At 37.0% G+C, this 22,217-nt stretch overlaps 1 protein-coding gene across 1 annotated transcript in view; it reads left to right on the forward strand.

Annotated features, from left to right (window-relative positions):
* Window positions 1-6,513: 6,513 nt before the first annotated feature.
* Window positions 6,514-22,217, forward strand: part of LOC129241823 (uncharacterized) — a 73,814-nt gene continuing 58,110 nt past the window's right edge. The window contains exon 1 of the mRNA XM_054878346.1: window positions 6,514-7,296. Within this exon, the coding sequence (XP_054734321.1) occupies window positions 6,730-7,296 (567 nt within the window). The 5' untranslated portion in view covers window positions 6,514-6,729. The remainder of the gene's footprint in view (window positions 7,297-22,217) is intronic.

The raw sequence follows: 22,217 nt of genomic DNA on the forward strand, positions 1-22,217 counted from the left end.
CATCATTTACTAGTGCTCTTCACACCGAGGCAGTGTTGCCAACGCCAATAAATCTGAGTCGCTAGGGCCAATTGCAAAAGTCGCTAGAAGGTCGCTAACTCCATCAGGGGCGGATCCTAAATTTCATTCTGAGAGGTGCACAAGAGGCCAGCTGCGGACTTAAAATTTTTAGGTGAAAAATAATTAAACCAGTAATACCAACTCTACTGAAATTTGAGATCAACGGAAGTTAGTTTCAATCTCCTGAAATACTGGTTTTTTTTATTATGATTCGATAAATCTACTAAATTTTCTAACGCTTTGTGAATTTGTGTCTGAAAAACATTTGTGTCTTTAAAATATCATTGGAGTGATTCAAAAATGTTGAAAAAGGTATTTACTAAGTTGATCCAGTACTGGATTCAAATGGAAATTTGAAAATTTATAAAATTAATAATATTAACTATTACGCTTTTATAATAAAACCAGGCATATCATACAACAATTTACTATATTATTATTAATTAAAGTCTTGAAATGGATTTATAAAACATATTTAAGCATAGTAAAGAAAAAGTGGCATAAAAGAACTACGCTTTAAGGGGGAACACCTCTGTGACAGCCAAAGAAATAAGTGCTTTTTTTTAGGGGGAAAATGAAGGAATTTGTGGATCGGATTTTTTTTTATTTTATTAAGTGTCTATTAAAGACTGTCATCCTTAATTTCAATTATAGATCGATAATTTATCGACGATAACACACAAATAGATAGTGCGTTATTTTATCTATCCTCAGTAAATTGTTACTCTAGAGTATGGAAGGTAAAGGGCATTCACGGGTAATCAAGTTGACAGAAAAATATATATTGCCTAAAACGGTTTTGATTTGCTCTCCAAAAGTCGCCAGATAAGTTGCTAAGTCATTTTTGTCGTCAAAACTTTTTTTTTGTCGCCAAGACTCAAGCAACAGTCGTCAATTCTAGCGACAAAGTCGCTAAATGGGCAACACTGCACCGAGGTTGTTACTTCATTATTTGGCAATTTTACGTATACATATTTTGCTTTTGTAAATCCAACTAAAAGTACGTTCACATATGCAGTAATTAGCAATAAAACCATAAAATTAATCTATTCGTTCGCATATGGCAGTCAGCTGTCAATATTTGAAAGAATTTCTTCATAGAAATTACTTTGGTGGAATATTTTGGAGTTTTTGGTTTGTTTAATTATTATTAACGATATGAAGAAAAGACAGGAGAAGGAAACGCTAATTTAATTGCGCAATTGGCTGCTAGTAATAAACAGTTGGAGGAAATCCGTAAACGACGTTTATTGAGGTTTCAAAAAATTATGGTAGCAATACGTATCCGAATTTCGATATTACATTTTATAATAACTAATAAGTGGACAAAGCGTTTATGTATATACATATGGTTTTTTCTATTATATGATTGCATAATTAATAATACCTAAGAAAAATTTTATTAGAATTAATTATGTCTACAAACTTATGTTCTTCGTCGGCGTCGATTTTACTTTTTCCTTTGACGTTTTTCTTTACATTCGTAAAATTTTTTTCGATAAAACAGGGTTTATGTAAAACAGTATGGTAATAATCTAGGATTATTTTATAATCTCCGATTTCGGGAGAGAAATTTTGTATAGGTAATCTTGCTTCTTTCTTTTCTTTTTCTTCATACAAATTGGTTTGTGGAATATTTCATAATGTTTAATTATTGTTAACCAAGGAGAATTAAATACCTTAGGTGGCATCTTCCGAATACGCAAATTATTTTTTTGTGATTTTGACAAGTCTGACGTCAGACACCTTAATAACACAAAATAAGTAAACAAAACAAAAAAAAGGGGGAGAAATTATATGATTGTAAAAATTCGGTGATTATATTGTGATTTTTAAATTAAACAAACTAAAAAAAAAATGAAGTGAAGCGTGTTAAATTGTGAAAGCACAAATGAATATAAAACCTCCAAATTCATTTTTTTTGCGTTTGTATGCGGATGACACCTGTTCCCTAGTCGTCCTCTTCACAAACAAGTAATTCCCTTTCCTTTTATTTGTTTATTCATGGAGCCTGATGCCACATTGAATTCGGAAGGCGCAATCTTTATTGACAAATGCCAGATGACAAGACAGAATTTGCCAAAATTGAGATGCTACATCTAGTTGTTAAGCACATGTATATAAATAAACAGAGGCGTATGCGCACAAAGTATTCATTTTTAAGTTGAACGTGTGAACGACGTAATTAAGAATTGAAATTAAACAAATCAAGTAAGTTGTGATGCCGTTAGTTTATACATACGTTTTATTTAGCAATCCAGTGATCGAATTTAGAGAGACCTTTTATTTGGAGAAAAACGTAAAAATTGGTGTCATCGCAGATATTACAAATGTCGTCACAAACCTCTCAAATGTCAGCGAAGTTGTCGTCACAGCTGGAAAAGCAGTATACACGTTTATGCAAGTGAGAAGCAGCAGAAGATTGAGGCTGAAGTAAATATAGTGAAAATTCTCTCTATAAACTATAATTGAATCGTCCAAATATGTATATTAACCAGTGGTCCCAAAGAAAAAGCTCCTTCGTTCGATGGTACCGTACCATTCCCAATCTTTAAGCTTCAGTCTGAAAAAACAGCAACAAATCACTGGACTACTGCAGATAAAGTTGCTGCATTGGCTGTCTCACTGGTTGGATTTCACCGCTGAAGTACTGAAGTAGTTCCAGAAGCTTATCGGTGTATCTATGTGTCTTTCTAACTGCATGGCCTTGCGTAAGGATAACACGCAAAATCGTGAAGCGTTCCATTATTTAGGGTACCAAAGATCATGAGGTCGAAGTGCATACCTCGTAAGCAATCTATCTATGAGTGTCTGATGTTAGTTGTAGAGAGACGTTGCGAAAGTGACTACAGGCAATAAATGTTTCAGATGGCCCTCTTCTCAAATGCCATAATCTAACAGTTGGAGTATAAAGTGTTATAACTGCGGTAAGAATATAATTGTGGGAAGAATACTAGATGGGAAAAGGCGCGAGGGCTCCATGATTTCATTTCAAGTCAGCACTTATTCTGGATAAAGGAGTTGTGGTTGGGAAATGCTGAGCTGTAGAAGCCATAGCGACGGACCTCAACACAGAAGCAAAAAGAAAAACTCCCGACTTCATAAGGACTTGGTTGCATGAAATAAGAGGGCTAGAAAGGACAAAAGCTAAGAAATTATTGGAGAAATATGGCTTATATGGGTAACAATTTTAGCGACCATCTGAAAAATTTGGAAGCAGTCCTTTGGCACATTGCCTCAGTGTCATTACGATTGAATCCGAACAAGTGCACCTTGTTTAAAACAGATATCAGGTAGTGCGAAGTTTGCTAGGATTGTGCACGTATTACCGTCGTTTTGTTTCTGGATTCGCAAATATTGCCCAGTCTCCATAATCTCACAAAGAAGAATTGCGCTTTCGTGTGGCACATAGAACAAGAGCTTCTTTGCACTGCGCCTACGTTAGGTGTCCGGTCGCGGAAGAAAATTTCGTTGTGGATACTAATGCTAGCACATTTCCTCAAATACCTGCACGGAACGATTCCAATTAAGAACAGCTAAAGCAGCATTGAGATGGTTCAAACATTCGGAAGGAAAAATTGTACGATGGATCTAAAAACTGCAAAATTACGACTTCGAAATCGAACATCCTAAAGCAGAACAACTTGGAAATGCAGACGCACTATCTCAGCGACCTTGTGCTATAGAGTGGAGGCAATGCTTTAAGGTCGAGAAATCCGAGGGATGCAGTTGCAACCGATGATGAGTGACACCAAATGCGATAAGAAGAAGTCAGTTAAACAATACTGACTTGGAAAAGATCATGGAAGCGACAAACGCTGGGGAGATAGTCTCTAAATCCAGAATTACATCCGCGCAAGAGGAATTCCACAATGGGCCAATGGGAAACAAGGGTATCACTAAAACGCTGGAGAAGATTATGCAGCGCTTTTACTGGCTAAGTTGCAGAAAATCAGTTGCCGAGTGGATTCGAAGTAGCGCGCTGTGTATGACAGCAAAAACTCCAAAGGAGAGAAGTCGTGGAAGATTACAGAAAAACAACACGGATTCACCATTTGGGTGATTTCGGAAACAAATATGTGCTGTAAGTGACCACAAGTGTACTCTCGACCAAACCAAGAGGCTAAAACCATTGCTGAGGGTTTTTATGTAGAACTGGGTGACTCGGTTTGGAAATCCTATTAAGGTGCATTCAGACCAAGGAAGGAATGTCTAATAATATGAAATTTTATAATACAATAATATACATTTTATGTCCTTTTACGGCCTTGTTTATTTTTTGAAATGTATGTTTGCAATAAACAGGGCAATAATCACATAACGCAAGCAAAAAAAAAATAATTTAAAACAAGTATTTTATTTTACAGCAAAGCGAATAGGTCGAGGTGTACGAGGACAAAACAAAGTATCTCCTGCCATCGAACAAACAGTCGGCGAACTCGATTATCGGCACCCACGGCACTTATGATTTCGGGGTTGCAAGACACTTCATTTATCTAGGAACCAGCATTAACATCGATAACAATGTCAATGTTAAAAAGACAGATGTTAAAATTGCATGATATTTTATTCATTAGTTCGTGAGTTATTGTGCTAAGAGTGACGCTACTTTTGTTATTTTCAAAACGATGGATCAAAGAGTATTTCCTAACACTGCTTCTTGATGGGGCAAAATACCGTTAAAGCGAAGCAATGCCTTGAAAAATGTTATGAGGACTCCGCTCTATCAGAAATAACAATAAAACGATAGTTTGCTGACTTCAAACGCGGCCGATGATGCACAACGCAGTGCACGTCTAAATGATGCGGTAACACCAGAAAACATCAAAAAAATCAACAAAATCGTTTTGAATGATCGAAAAGTGAAGTTGCGCGAGTTAGCTGACATCGTAAAGATATCAAAAGGACGTGTTGGCTTTATATTGCATGATCACTTGATTATGAGAAAGCTCTGTTCATAGTGGGTGCTGCGTTTACTCATCCTTGACCAAAAACAAGAACGTGTTGATGATTCTGAGCAATGACAAAACTACATGAGTTGAACTTCGAATTGCTCCCACATCCACCGTATTCGCCAGATTTGGCTCCCAGTGACTACTGGCTGTGCGCAGACCTAAAAAAAAGCTTGGAATGAAGAAAAGAACATGTGTTCTTTTCCAAAAAAAAAAAAAAAAAAAACAGTTTTCTTTGTTAGGCCCTGGACTTTTCAGCCCATGTGTTGTATGCATGTAGCAGCATAACGGAATTGAGACAGAATGAAGAGAGCATGCCCGTCTGTCAGTCCGTGTGCACGATAAGTCGTGCAAAAATTAATATATTGGGTGTTTTTTTACGAGCCTGAGAATTTAAAATAATAATGCAAAACAGAAATGATGTTGAAATGAGTTTTTTTATTATAATCTGGTGGATAATTTCATCGCATTTATTTCTCGATTATGAGTTGGAGTTAATCAATACTTAGCTGATTAATTTTTGGAAATAAACATTCAGTCAGCATAGCTCAATAGCGCTCGTCGTTCTCCGTAATTTCAAAAGAAATAAGGACCGATGATGTCGCGAGTGCTCTATGAATTTCGTGAAAAGATTTATTTTTTCCCAAGTCAATTCCCCCGATATGGAAACGTTGTTCTTGTCAACACAGTTTACCATTGTCAGCGTCAAACCATAGTTACCGATATAAATAGTTTTCATGCAGCTAACAAACCACCCGATATTCCAATGAAACTCGGTAAACATATTACAATTAGTGCAAATAAGTTTAGCATTGAAATCGAGATGGGTCAATAACCATGGTCTCCTGCCATATATCGGTAATTTTCACAAAAAGTAAACACATGATATCTCCGTTATAAGTGATTCGAAATCGCTCATATTTGCTACAAATAATGAAACCAAGAAAAGTAATATCAAACGGTGAAAAATGTGCGGTAACATGCTCACTTTTGGATAAATGCGTGTATCTCGATATGTAAGTCGCCCACACTTGGAGATAAGATCGTATAAAAGCACGCCCGCTTTTTATATGCTAAGACTAAATTTCCGTCCGTCCCTCCGGTATTACAACTCTCGTTGTCTATGATGAGTTTGTTAAAACCTAACTGAGTTTGATAGTCTGAATTTGCTTCTTCAGTAGAGCTTTTTTCCTTGAAGTTAGAAAAACGGGGCCTTCGAAAAGATACATTAAATTGAACTGTTGCATAGAGAGCCTCAGAATCTGAGTAGGCGGTCGGGGTCTATAACAGACAATTAAAAGAATCTGCTTGAAATAACAATGTGTTTTATATCTTCCAAATTCACCACTTTAGCTATTTTCCATTTATTGTAAGTTTGTTTCAATATGGAATAAGCAGCAGCAGGTATTATTGTTTCAATAAAATATAATTTGAAATTTGAATTTAGTTTGAATTTTATTGCGTAGAAAAGAACATTTAAAAACGAAAATAAAAAAATAATTAAATATATAATAACCGAATTTTAGAACTTTGTTATTTTTGTCAGCGTTAAGCAAATAACAAATTTTCTGTATCTGCAAAAATTCTTATTTTTTATCTTTTCTATCCTATCTTAATGTCACATCACGTTTCGGGGCTTAATTACATTTTTGCAGTACAATATTATCAAACAATCGTAATATCAACAATTTCTTATAATTAGCATAAATTTGTAAAAATGTTGAAAAAATTTGTGACATTGCAATCGGACATCAGTCCATCAAAAAATCCGTATGAGGTGCGCACCTATATGGGGGATACTCCCCCCACAACAAATTGGAAGGCTGAAATGTGTGAAAAGGTGCGTAAATGTGAACGACCCAACAACTCAACCATTACCAAAGTGATGACTATCGAAGACGAGCTTCGACGCTTGAATCAAAAAGTGAAAGAGTCGCGCTTTCAACGTGAAGTCAAAAAGAAATGTGGCAAAACCGATGAATACTTTATGTGTACGCAACCACAGCGTACTCCGATCGAGCTAAGGGAACATTCAGTTATGCGCGAAAGATTTCTGAGGGCCGCTTATGATTTGACGCGGCGTGTGCATGATGGTTCTGAAGTGCCTCTAAAAGCGCCCAGTCACATTGAACTGGTTAGTCCAGTACAAAGTCAAGAAGAGGAGGATGAAGGGCTTTCGACGGAAGAAGAAGAAGGCGAAGAGGAGGAGAAGAAGTCGGTGAGACCGAAACTTGCAAGCCCTTCATGTAGTATGGATGTAATTTATGAGCCATCAGAAAAACTTGTGAGTTTTGAATGTTGTTTTTGTGATAAATTGTATGTAAGTTTCTCATAACAACATATTTCATTTATGATGATTTTAATAACCACATTTTGTGCCTGCATAATCCTTCCCCATCAGTGTAAAAGAGGAAGCTTTATATTCTATTAACACTACATATTTGGAGTAAACTGAATTTTTTTGTTGGAGATTTTAATTTATTTTTGAAAGCAGCCTATACATTTTTTGTTATGTTAATAGGAGAGTTCGAGTCGGGTCTCCGTAATATGAACAATTATATCCATATACAATTTCTAATTAAGGCCGCGTAAAAAGTCCGGGCTTTATGTGAAAAGTTCTGATATATATATAAGGTTGTCAAAAAAGTCTTGCGGTATTTTTATTGAATTTTCAATTGTTCATAAAATTGGTTATAATAAAGCGATTTAAGTCAAATATACGCCGTTTTGTTCGTTGACGAGTTCCCAACGAGATGCCAACTTCATAATGCCCCTCTTATAGAAGCTCGCTTCCCTATCGTCTAAAAACTCGGAGAGCCAATTTTCACAGGACTCTCTTGTGGACAACTTCCGACTACCAAGCTCGTTCGCCATGGACAGAAATTGGTGGTAATCACTTGGTGCGAGATACGGACTATACGGTGGATGCAAAAGAACCTCTCCTCCGAGCTCGCGGAGCTTCTGGCGCGTCACCAAAGATGTGTGTGGCCTGGCGTTGTCCTGATGGAAGACAATTCGGCCTTTTTTGATCAAAGATGGCCTCTTCTGCATGAGTGCTGCATTCAAGCGGTCCAGTTGTTGGCAGTACAGGTCCGAATTGAGCGTTTGGCCATAGGGGAGCAGCTCATAGTGGATTATTCCCTGCCAATCCCACCAAACACACAGAAGAATCCCTGGCCGTCAATCCAGGCTTGGCCACCGTCTGGGCAGCTTCACCGCTTTTCGACCATGACCGTTTGCGCTTCACGTTGTCGTAAGTGACCCACTTTTCATCGCCAGTCACCATCCGCTTCAAAAACGGGCCGATTTTGTTGCGATTCGGAAGCGATTCGCAGGCATCCATACGGGCAAAAATGTTTTTTGCGTCAAGTCGTGTGGCACCCATACATCGAGCTTCTTTTTGAATCCAAGCTTCTTCAAATGGTTTATAACGGTTTGATGACTCATGCCCAGCTCTTGGCCGATGCTACGGATTCTACTATGCCGGTCTCTTTCGATCAATTCAGCGATTTTATCGCAATTTTCGACGACAGGCCTTCCGGACCGTGGCGCATCTTCGATCACCTCTGCACCAGAACGAAAACGTTGAAACCATCGTTGTGCGGTGGAAATGGAAACTGTATCGGGTCCATAAACTGCACAAATTTTATTGGCAGCATGAGATGCATTTTTGCCTTTATCGTAGTAGTACTGTAAAATATGCCGTATTTTCTCTTTATTTTGCTCCATGTTTGCGACGCTATAACTCACGAGCGACTAAGAGCAAACAACAATTAATCAAACACGTGTTAGCACGTGAAAAGAGCTTTCCAAAAACCTTTAGCGTGAACCGATGCGACGAATACAACTAGAACTACGCGCTTGCAAAGACAAGCTTGCGGAAATACCGCAAGACTTTTTGGCCATATAATTGGCGCGTACACCCTTTTTGGGTGTTTGGCCGAGCTCCTCCAATTTGTGCCGTGCGTCTTGATGTTGTTCCCCAAATGGAGGTACCTACAGTTTCAAGCCGACTCCGAATGGCAGATATTTTTATGAGGAGCTTTTTCATGGCAGAAATACACTCGGAGATTTGCCATTGCCTGCCGAGGGGCGACCGCTATTAGAAAAATGTTTTTCTTTATTTTGGTGTTTCACCGAGATTCGAACCTACGTTCTCTCTGTGAATTCCGAATGGTAGTCACGCACCAACCCATTCGGCTACGGCGGCCGGTTTGCTGGAATAAAGAGTGCAGATATGAACTCATTTTGGTATAGTGCCAGCTCCATTTCATTAATGGAGCTTCAAATCCTGTCTCGGTTTATGGTTATTGGAACATACTTTTACCCTAAAGAAACTCCAAAGAAAAATATTCAACAGTATCATATCGCCAAACAGAGTTGCCATGCTGAGCTGTCTCATCATTTCTGTTCTGCTGGTTCAGAAACTGAAATACTTTTTATCTATTTTAATGCAGAAACTATTAAATTACCCAAGGGAACGAAGTTGTCGATGAATTGGCCAACTGTGGATCAGCGGCTACTCCGCAGGGACCAGAGCTAATAATTGGAATCAGTTCTACAGGAATTATGAATTGGATCAGCGATTATGTATTCAATTTACGTAAAGAACGCTCCAGAACTGCAAAGTGTTTTGTGATAAGCCCGGACAGAAAACTGTCGAACTTTCTTCTAAAACTTGGAAGAAAAGACGTCCGGTTGATGGTCGGTATTATTACAAGACACAACCCAATGGGGTCAGCATTGGCCACCATTGGAATCATTTAAGACCCAATTTGCCTATCTTGCTTAGAGGAGGCGGGTAGCACTGAGCATTTTCGCTGTGAGTGTCCTGTCTTTAGTACATAAAGTAAGGCTACAAATTTTGGGTTCTAATGCCATGAGACTGAGTAATATTCGATCTCTCAAACTGGAGGATATTTTCAGGTCTGAGAAAAAGTGTGGAAAATTCTCACAGGTGTAACTATCTCTGTCTCTGCCTTTATTCTATTCAGCTCTTTCTTTCTGTTATTTCCCTCCTTTTCTCGTTGTCTATTTACTCTTTTTCCAGAGTTTTGAATACAATGTGATTTTTAGCCAGCGTATTTTAGGAGTTATCAATCTCCGGGTGCTTCTTGGCTTGCTTTTTTCAAATTTCAAATTTCATTCATTAAATTACCCATTACAATAAAATTATTCATAATACTCGGACAGACATACACACACATAACAATACTGTACTACGAACGAATACCAGATGTGTGTCACCAAATACTAGCTCTTTATTGTGTGAACAATGTGCCAGTAATATGTTACTAAAAAATCTCGTATTTCTTTGTGGTATTCAACTAAACACAGCTAAAAGAAAAGCACATCAATATACATAGCTAAAAATCTATGATACGTGCTTAAGGTCTATCATGTTTTATGAGGCGCAAGTTTGGGGTGTAGACGAATACGACGCAGTTTAGAGATTTCTACGTTTCTTTATTACAAAATACATTTTTTGCCGCCAAATACTCCGAATTATATGATTCACATCGAAACAGATTTGGTTCCGCAATGTCTACATACACTCCGAGCACATATGTACTTTATTTTGCGGTGTTTTGTTATGCCAAGTCACAGGCTTCCCTGCATTCTGCTTTCATACCTCCATTTTTAGACAATCTTAAGAATAAAAAACTTTCGACTTTTCTGGACTCTGCTGTTAAATCAGAATCACACGATTTGTATGCTAAGTTAGCACTTATAGAAATTAAATATTTCAGTGATGACTTTTCTGCCTACGCTATTAGCAATAATTTTTCGGGCAAGAGGAAGTCTTCTTAATCTAGGTTAGGTAAGGTTGAAGCGGTTGTCCTGTGGAACACACTCAGGCTCATAGCCCATTGTGATGCCACGTGGGGTGCTTTCCCTATCTCTCCTAAAACCATTGTGCTTTTCAAAAATTTTAGAATATTTCCGATTTCTGCAGAACCAAATTCTTCCAATTCGTTAAACAATTTTCTGGCTAGAATGGTAAATTTCCGTCTGGATAGAAACCACAATGGCACAGAAGGTGCAAGATTGTTTCTTTCTCTTCCTCATCGAGACAACTTCTACAGAGGTCATGTGCTTGCACACCCATCCTTTGGGCGTGTCTACCTATTAAGCAGTGTCCCGTTATGAATGAAATCAGTGTGCTAAGACTGTGCTTATTTTGGCTTAGCAGAGATTCTGTGCGTTTAGCATTGAGAGTTGGCCTCAGCTGAGGGGCGACTTTATAGGTGGTTTCATTACGCCATCTTTCGTTCGCTTTCCTTACGATTTCTTCAAGGATAAGTAGCTTACATGCTTGTAAGGGTATGTCTATGTTATTGTCTATGTACTCATCGCTCAATGTTCGATGATCAGGAACCCATATTACCCTTAAGCGAAAAGACTCAGGAATCTCGTTAAGAGATGTGCGGCATTTCATGGTTGCTTTGGAGGTTGTCGACTGTTTTGTGAGTCGCCTGGCTGTCAGTGAAAATGTAGATGTCATTTCCAGGTATCTCATCACACTCTACCAGTGTCGCGGCTTTCATTATTGCCATCAGTTCAGCCTGAAAGACACTGCAGTAGTTAGGGAACCGAAAACTGAAGCAAGAGATGGTCGAAGTATACAGCTCCGCCCTCTCTGCCCTCGAGCTTTGAGCCATCTGTGTATACATGGATGGACTCGCCCTGTCTTACATAGTCCAGTTCCCACTCTTCCCTTGAGGGTAAGAGGGTCGTGAGCGTTGTAATGGCAAGTGTAGGCGGGAGTGCATAGTCCACCAATCCAAGAAGCTTCAAAGTACCAGCCAGGATTTTACCGAGACCGTAATTCGTATTTGACCACTTACTCAGAGTGTTCAGCCTTATTCTCGCACTACGCGCGATATATTTTGCCCGCAGATCTGCAGGCAGGAAGTTTAATTCGCATATAATGCTTTTGATTGGTTGACATCGCCCCAGTTATAAGAACAGATGCTAGTCTTTGAACCTTGTCAATTTTTTTGATGTTCACACCCTTCTCAAGGGCATTCCAACATATTACAATACCATAGTAGAGAATAGGCCTAACCACTGCTGTGTACAGCCACTAACCACTGCTGTGTACGGTGAAACACTTCTTAACCTAAATGCGAGACTTTTTACGAATGCATGTACAGTTTGTAACTTGGGTGACCGCGAAAACATTCAATCTGCCCAATTTATAAAAAATGTTCGTTTAGAGCATTTTGGCGGAAAGACGTAAATATCTTTAACGGCTGTGATTATAGAGCTTTGTATAAATATTTACCCTGTTGCCTCAAATATAGGGAAATGATTTTAAATGAATTTTCACAACTACATTTTTGAGTTTAAATAATAATATTTTGTGCGTACTGAAGTTTTAGTTATTATTTACATTTTTTAATGATACATTTGAACCAGAATCTTTTGAATTAAAAATGCAGAAAATGTGCCATCATATACTTACTTTAAATTATTCCGACTGACAACATATTAATGTTATATTTGTACGTTTTACCATTGTATATGTATAATTGTCTTTTAAAAATGAAGAACTGTACATACTTTCATACATAGCTGAAAGCTCAGAAGTAAAATATTTCCAACATATTCTCTAAAAATTACTATTAAAAAAATTCTAATTATAAAAAGATAAAAACCGCGGTTCAATAATAAAAAGTTGTTTAAAATTTGCGAACTGATTTCGGATGTTACCTAATCCATTGATACAATTGAAGTAAGCCAAAAAGGGGCAAAAGTTTACCCCTTTTCAGAAGAGGTAGTAAACAATTTTAAAAATGCTGATGTGACCATAGAATAATTTTATGTTATTTTATGAATGGTACTTAATTAATTATATATTCAACTTAACTATTCCTCTGGATTTGTCGCATATATATTGACAATGCAAGTGATTGGCATATATTTAACAATTTCTGCAACCTACGGAACGCCTCCTCACAAAAGCTTTGACAACCGATATCTCAAAAACACAGTTTTTCAATTCCCAGAAGACCTATGTTGATCTAGGTACCTCTTGGTATCCTCTTGGATATTGACTGTGCCATATCGTCCCAAGCCCAATAAATTGTTTTGGCTGGGTCTTCCAACTTCTTAATCTGCCCATTAGAAAATAATTGACTGACGTGGGATTTCAATTTATCCAGTTTCACAAGTCATTCCATAAGATGGGCCAATTCTTTTTCTAGGTGAAACACACGACAATCAGTATATGATCCAAATCCAAATCCATTTAAATAAAACTAAACTTTTTAAATAAAAAAGGATTTACTCTGCGTAGAAGCGTCAATCAAAGGTTGGACCACCTTGGACTCATTCCAGCAATGAAAAATTTGGGTAGGAATCGGAAGAACATCACTGGACAACTTTGCTCTCTTCCGATCTAACCCAATCCCGAAATCCGATGCCGAAAAGAGATAGACGCACACAGGCGTGCTTTTTTACCCAATCTTTTCTTTTCATTTTGACTTTTGGGACATGAACAAACTTAACGTCCTTTTCTGCCCACTTTTTGTGGTACAAAAAACATTATTGCCTTGCTGAGCTTTTAAAGCACATTTAACCACTTCCACTTGATTTGTAGAGACAATACATACTTTTTTAATTTTTGCAACAATGAAACTAATTTTTTCCCTTTCGCAGATGTATTTATTGCTGATCATTTTTTGAAATATCTATTTTGCATATCTGTGAAATAAGTACTAGTATTTGGGTTATTGCCGCCGTAGCCGAATGGGTTGGTGCGCGACTACCATTCGGAATTCACAGAGAGAACGTCGGTGAAAACACCAAAATTAAGAAAAACATTTTTCTAATAGCGGTCGCCCCTCGGCAGGCAATGGCAAATCTCCGAGTGCATTTCTGCCATGAAAAAGCTTCTCATAAAAATATCTGCCGTTCGGAGTCGGCTTGAAACTGTAGGTCCCTCCATTTGTGGAACGACATCAAGACGCACACCACAAATAGGAGGAGGGTTTCGGCCAAATACCCAAAGCGGGGTGTACGCGCCAATTATATACAATATATATATAATAAATTTATATATATATAGGGAGCTTGTCATTATTCTGTTTAGAAAATTCTGGGTGACAAAATTCTGTAAATTGCAAAAAAATTCTGCTTTTTAAAATTCTGCTTTTTTAAAATTCTGCTTTTTAAAATTCTTCTTTCTAAAATTCTGCTTTTTCAAAATTCTGCATGTTTAATGCGAAAAATTCTACTTTATTCAAGTTTTGTGATTTTCGTCATACAAGAAGTAACAAAATAAACATTTATTCCATAAATATACATATGTATATGTTTAAGCGACAACAATATTTTAGTTTAGCCAATTACAATATTTTTTGGAACTCTTTTTAAATATGTAGTGTGACTTAATTCATTTCTTTTCTTAATAATTCTTCGCAGCTGTTCGTTTTTTTTAGAAGAGTTCTACGCAAAAATACTGTGGATTGCGTAGCCGGAGTTGGACTGATGAGGGTTATTTTTTTGAAGCGCGGCCGATGGCCGCCCACGCGAAAAGAAGTTCTACGCAAAAATACTGTGGATTCTATCGAAACTGAAGAAAAAATTATTATTGTTATTATTTTTTATTTAATATCTCGAATAATAATAAAAAATAATAATAATAATAAATTAAATAATTACATTCCCTCTTTAACATTATATTTTAATACAAAATTTTGTAATACAGAATTTTGAAAGCAGAATTTTAGAAAGCAGACTTTTAAAAAAGCAGAATTTTAAAAAAGCAGAATTTTAAAAAGCAGAATTTTAAAAAGCAGAATTTTGTTTTTAGAATTTTGTACATACAGAATTTCGACACCAACCCTATATATATATATTTGGGTTACTACATTTCTATAGTATATGAGTTATCATATGTGTGTAGTAAAGAAATGGTATTGCAACTAGATGTTTGCCAGGGGTATGGAATTCCTATGAAATGCTGTTTTGTTCAACATTTTATGTAAGTTTATACTCATACTAGCATTTCCCAGTGGGCTTCGCACCACCATACATAAAATGTTTTCTTTATATCGCAAGAAATTTTTCATATTAAGTTTTCTTTATAGAACTCGTAAAATGTTTAAACAGTTAATTAGTTGATTTTTTTCATTCAACATACTTTCTAAAGATGGCACAATAGCCTTTTCTGTACTTTTTTAAAATTTGATTGTGGTGGTCACCTATATACAGGTAAGGTGAAAGAGCCGATAAAAACTTGTAATTAAACTTTCATTCTTTAATTTCCATTTCAATTTTTTACGCTAAATAAATTATGCTAAAATAAATAAAGTTAAAAATGTTTTTCCAGTTCCTTGAATGCTCCAGTTTTTATTATATTTTCGTCCAAAATTAATATTAACATAATACAACACACAACACTTACAACCACAACAATACAACAGAAACGCTCATAAGCGGCTGTGTATTTGTTGTTGTTTTTCCCATACAGGCATTTCGTATGAGAGGAAACCATTACTCACATAAAATGTCATAACAGGAACGGCTGCACCGATTTCAATCAAACTTCACACAAACCACCTCCTCAAAGATAGAAAAGAACTCTAAAATTTTTGTGGCAATCGGTTCGGCGGTTCTTGAGTTATAAGATTACCAAGGAAATGTAACTTCTTTTTATATATATAGATTACTTAAAAATTTGGGGTAAAATATATACAAATCGGCCAGGAGCTGTTGTAAAATTATCATAGCCCAACGCAAATGACGACTTTATTTAGAAAAAGACCAAAATGCAAAAACAGGCTTTACTTTTAGAATTTTTCAAACTAATAACGGCTTTATAAATTAGTAAATAAACTGGAGTGGCAACGCTGCAAAAATAGCAATGTCCTTTGGTGGGAAAAATATCGAAATTCAACTAATGGATATATTTCGAGGAGGAAAAAGATGACAATTGATGCATAATATTTTAATTGAATTTCAATATCTCGATTAGAACACCAGCCGGTTTTAGAATACACATAAATCAGCTGATTTGATAATTCAGATACATATAAAAGTTCATAAATCTGTTGGGTAGTGTTTACATTTTACAAATTAAAAACTGAAGTATGATGGAGGAAGAAAAAAGAGTAAATAATTTTGAAATATTTTCACACAGATTTTCATACCATTTCCGCAGTCAACAGTGGCTCTATCGAATCGGTTCTGGGAATAAAATTCGTCATCGTCAAATGGGATGAACCTTTTTTATACACTTTTCGCCGTCTCAGTAAAGTAGAATCTTTAATAATTTCGAAGTCACATTCAATAGCGAAGCGAAACGTATTTTTTTTTCATTAAAGTGATCAGACCAAAAATGCACAAAACTATTGTTTTTTTTATTTTAATAGTTCGTTGACTGAGTTTTGACAGCTCTTCGCATTTTTAAGTTTAGAATAGACTTAATAAGTAAATGGTAAAACACCCTTATCGGAATTTATCAAACCTTTTGTTAAGGTTTTAATCTGAAAGGTAAATTTGTATCGAATCACTCTTCTTCTGGGTTCTCACCATATTCCCTTGCATCGATCGCCCACGGCACATATTATTTTTCTTAGTATAAAAAAAGAACTTTAATTTAACCTCTACATTCTTTTGTTACGTTAAGTCATTTGGATTAGCCACTATCATCCACTTTTCAGATCTGAATCAGGAGCATAATAAGTACATAATAAGTAATTTAGTTTTGCTTAAAAGTTTGCATTACATACTTCTGCTCAAATATGAACGAAATTTCAAACAAATTCTTTGAATTTCCATCGTTAAATTCGAAGAACACACTCGAGCTTGACTTGTTTACAGTAGCACAGAAAACAAACTATGTGACATATTACGCTGAAATTTGGCATGTAAGCTTATAACAGTCCTGCCAAAAAACAAAAAATTTATTTTTGCCATATGTCATCCACAAATTTCAAAGTGTCTTATTTTTTGTGAGAACCAAATGCACCGTTTTTATATTAATTTTTATAAACTACTTCTGACCTTGAAACTCACTTTTATTGTACGATATCATCGCGTCATATACTTTATATGTATTTTGATTATTGCGATCCATTACTTTGTCATTTGTCAGTTAGTGTGAAGTATTAATGCTCCTGCTGGGTAGGTTGTCACATTTTTAAATCTGTGGAGAAAGTACTGAGTCAAATGTGATTATTTTTCACACAGTTTCGATACACCTGAACTCTCTGTTGAGAATAGAAATATTGTGAGCGATCACTATATAAATCGATTTCTGAAGTATTGCTGGCCTATACACTTTGAACTGAACTGCCTTCGTGTATCAAATATAAAAATTTTCACTGCATATTTTTCTATTGCGATAAATATAAATTAGCTTATTGTTAAAGATTTGTACGTAATATTTCTTCATGTCGGAAATAAAATAAAATACGACTCATTAATGAAAATAAATGTCATAAGAAGTAAGATAGTTTTCATTACTACCTATTTTCCATGCCTCATTTTTTTATATTTCTAAGTGATTTCTAAAATTATAAATTATAATGCTTATGATCAATGCTTTTTTCAAAGTATTTTCAACTTGGAAGTTATTTTTAAGTTTGTTTCTTAAGTCTTTCGTTTGGCATTTGCTACAAAGATCAATTGCTTTTAAGCAGTAGTGTGGAGATATCAATACAACAACGAAATTTGTATCAATCATCAAATTTGAATTTCTTCATAATGCTCTTTAAAATTGCTTAAAACTCCCTCCATTTGTGAAACTACACCAGGCGTAAGCGCCAATTTATATATGTAGTATATATGTACATATATATTATATACAACTTTTGTTGAATTCCGAAATTAGTTACGCTGCAAAAACGCGATCTGTGTGACAAAAGTTCGAAGCTTCGTGAGCTCCATTTGTACACGAAGGGCGAGCGGAAGAATTATGTTTCGGTATTTAGTTAATTCGTAGTTTGCCCTTGAAGTATTTTTGATTTAGGACAATAGAACGGGAGCAATCATATTTCTGGTCTAACACACATTTTTTTATATTCATAAACAATACAAGTTTACTCCTTACTGAGGTTAGGCTGACAAGGCTTCATCTAGTTATTTTAATAAGCCTAAGGTGGTACTGGGCTAGGCAAAGCCTGTGATTCTATATTGCGCCCATATTAGGCTGAGGTGCTTGCGCCCTCTTCACGCTATAGTAAGAACGCTTGGAGTATTCCCAGTTTGTCCTTAGTGAAGTTTATTAGATGTGTAAACCTCTTTTGTTTGTGCTTTTTTGGTAAAGACTTTGCTTGACGTAGTTGACCGAAATGGTCAATGCTGCCCACCCTGTCACTTTCTGAAGATTATTGGCATTGATCACGTCGATTTTCAATTTTGCTTGTTAGAAAAGACGATTTTGATTTCTTTCTAATAAAGTCAAAACATTCACTTTGAAAAAAAGTTTGCAATATTTCTCAGCGTTGTTCCAGCGCAAAGCCATACAGGGTTTGATTGAAGAGTAATGAGCCTTATTTTTTTAAGCAGTTTTAATAAACCTCTTGGCTTATACAACTAATATTCTTCAAAATAGGAACTTTGAGTGTCAATACGCCGCTGGTAGTGGTCCTTCCACTGCAGGAAACATATTTTAAACTCATCCGCCGGAAACACGCTCAATTCGGCTGTCACAGTTTTTTGGATCGCCTCGACTCCTTGAACGACTTGTGCCACCGTTTTACCTGGGCACTGGACAGAGATTGGTCCCCGTAAGCCTCCTTGAGTGGGCAATGGTTTCGGTACTCATTTTGTTTAGCTTTACCCAAAATTTGATCGAGTAACGTTGCTCGAACGATCGCTGCATTTTCGCCACTGCAAAATCCTAACACACTTTTAAAACAGCTTTCACGCGCGGAACGATGTTGACTGCACCGCTGTTGGCAGTGAACTGGGCCGGTTTCTAGTGGAAGGGGAAGGTCCAACGATCATTTTCCCCCACCAGCCGATTCGGTTGATCACTTGCCAGACGCTCCGCGCGGGAAGGCTCATTACTTTTCAATCAAACCCTGTATATTTCGCCCTAAGGGGATATGATACTGACTTTTGGTCAAGATTTTCAGCAAGAAAGAACTACCGCTGAGAAAAAAAAACACTTTATTGACCCCCCTACAGATAATTAGATAAGATAAGTGTTTTAAAAGCAAAATTGGGGTGTAGTGCATTTTTGCAGGTGTAATTGCCCATAGAAAGGAGCTAGAAGCTAGAATAGTTTTTTCTTAACAACTTTAAAACGATTGAAAATATTAATCTTTCGCCATCGGACTATGATCATATGGATCGAAACGCGTCGATAGGCAATTTTTGTGTGTAAGCATATCATGAAAAAGTTTAACATTAACCCTTAGCCGTTGAATGCCGCCGCCGGTAACCAATTTTTCCGTGGCTTGGCAGCGGCAGCGTAAAGTTAGGTTAAAAGATGGGTGGTGATCATAAGTAAATACAGCTGTGTATGTGAGTACAAATGATAGAAAAGGTTATTTTCTAACTAGCGGTCGCTCTTTGGTAGGTAGGTAGGTAAAATGGCTGAAGTGCCGGTCTGGCACTCCTCAAGTAGCACTAAAGCGCCGTTTTGATACCATTATGAGACCTCCAATAGGCAGATATCTACAGCCAGCCAGAGCTATTGATATAATGGAGGAGATTCATTGGATTTAGGTTGGCGCACTGCCCCAGGCTGTCGAAGAAAGGAGCGCCCAGTGACCTTAGTCGACTGCGGCCAAACCCGAACATTTACCGAGAAAATGATCTACAGTCTCCTTCTCTGAAAGGTCCCCACAGCTTCTGCAATGGAGGTTAAATGGTAACCCTAGTTTGTGTGCCGATCATCCAGTGACCGGTAAACACAGCTACGAGTTTGGAAATTGAATGGCGGGGAGTCCAAAGGACTTTCTGAGTCTTTCGTATATCGTATTGGGGTGAAAGGGTTTTCGAAATAGCATGTGAGGAAATGGAGCTCCATCTTTTCTGCGTTTTCCCGAGAAATAATTTGTGTAGTTCCGCTTTAACAACTGTCAGGGGGATGCCGATAACAGGGTAGGAGGTCTCTGAGGCCAACTCAGTCCCCTTCTTGTCAAGCTCATTAGCAATTTCATTTCCCTCTATGTTCCTATGTCCTGGAACCCAGATCAGAGAAATGTAAGCTGCACACCCAAGGGATTTGATCTACTCCTTACAGGAGTTTACTAATTTCGTTCTGCACTATGGCGTCATCAGAGCCTTAACCGCGGCTTGAATACCGGAGAAAATGTTAATATCTCCCTCGCTCCCACGTTTCCTAAGCATTTTGCATGCCTGCCGGATCGCAAAGACTTCTGCTTGAAAAACACTAGTAATGTTCGGCAGTTTAAAGGAGATAGATAAATTGGCTGAATTAGAGAAAACGCCTGCTGCGACTCCCGATTCCATCTTGGAACCGTCATTGAAGACAGAGGGGTAAGCTTCGGTGCAGATTTTCTCATCGATCCAATCCTGCCTATTTATAAAGATTGCCTAGCACGACCCTCAAACTCTAGTTTGCCGGTTGAGAGATCTGTTCGAAGTTTGAAGAAATACGGTGTTAACTGTCCGAAAATGCTACCATGTCCTTTGAGAGATTCCTCCAGAGGCCAATCTACTTTATAGTCCCGAGTGTATTTCTGCTAAAAAAATTCTTTTATTTTTTTTTTTGTTCCATTCAGTTGTGAGATACAGTGTATTAACAATGGAAGTCAATAAAAAGAAAATTCGGTACATTATACAGTTTTTCTTTGATATAAGCCAGGCAGCTGAAATTGAGAATGGTGTTTATGGTGCCGATGTTGTAACATCTAATTACGTCCAATTTTGGTTTCGTTGATTCCACTCAGGCATTTTGAATGTTAAAGAAAATGTCGATAATGTCGACAAAATCACAGAAATAATCGAAGCGGACCAGCATGTTAGTAGTCGTGGCATCGCTCAAGAGCTAAAGATCAACTACAAAACAGTTTTAAACTATTTGCGCAAATATTTTACGCTAAAATAATGGATTTATTTTTCCTTTTCAAAAAATATCTCAAATTATTCGAGCATCTAACAGGTGGGGATGTATTTCTTCGAAACTGTGAGAACAGAATAAAGTAGCGCTCTCTATAAAATTTTTTATTGCTTAAAAGGCTTGTATCACCTTCAAACTGAAACATTAACTCATCTAAGAAAATAGCTTATATCTTAACACTTTTACAACGGAAAAGTCTCGCATTAGAACCGCAAAGGCGCGGCTATAATTTGAAAGACTACTAGAGAACGAGACTACTACGGATGCACCATTTGCTATAGCCTAGAAATAAAGTAAAAGCAAGTCATTTGTAAAAACACTGGTCTTTATTTATTTCATTCACAAAAAAATATATAAAGGGGGATTTTTTAAGAGCTATAGGACAGTTTTTCAAAAAAAAAAACACACGTAAAATTCAGAAAAATGCATGCAATTTTTATTTAAATCAATAGTACAGTCCATATAATTTAATGTTTGAAGATTATTTCATGCAAATGTTGACCGCGACTGCGCTTCAAATGGTCCATCCGCTTAGTCCAATTTTGGCATATTTTTTCCAATGTTTCGGCCGGTATCTCACATATAAATGCTTTAATGTTGTCTTCTAATGCGTTAATTGAAGCAAGCTTATCTTCACGGTAGCGCTCACCATTCACATTTACGTTACGATTCGCAGCACCTTTGAAGAAATACCGTCCAATGATACCTCCAGCCCATAAACCGCACCAAACTGTAACCTTTACTGGATACATTGGTAGCTCTTGCAATTCTTCTGGCTGATCTTCACTCCAAAATCGACAATTCTGCTTATTTACGTACCCATTGATCCAAAAATGAGCTTCGTCGCTGAACACAATTTTTCGATAAAAAAGTGGATCTTCGGCCAACTTTCCATGAGCCCCTTCACCAAAAATTCTGGGTGCGGTAGGTCGTTCGGCTTCAATTCTTGCACCAGCTGTATTTTGAAAGGCTTCACACCTAAACCCTTTCGCAAAATTTTCCACGTTGTTGAGTAACAGAGGCCCAATTGCTGCGAACGGCGATGAATCGATAATTGATGGTCATCATTAACACTGGCCGATACAGCTGCGATATTTTCTTCAGTTCGCACTCTACGTAAGCGTGTTGGTGGTTTGATGTCCAATAATGTAAATTTG

The sequence above is a fragment of the Anastrepha obliqua genome, chromosome 3, assembly GCF_027943255.1.
Source record: "Anastrepha obliqua isolate idAnaObli1 chromosome 3, idAnaObli1_1.0, whole genome shotgun sequence".
In the NCBI taxonomy this organism is placed as follows: domain Eukaryota; kingdom Metazoa; phylum Arthropoda; class Insecta; order Diptera; family Tephritidae; genus Anastrepha; species Anastrepha obliqua.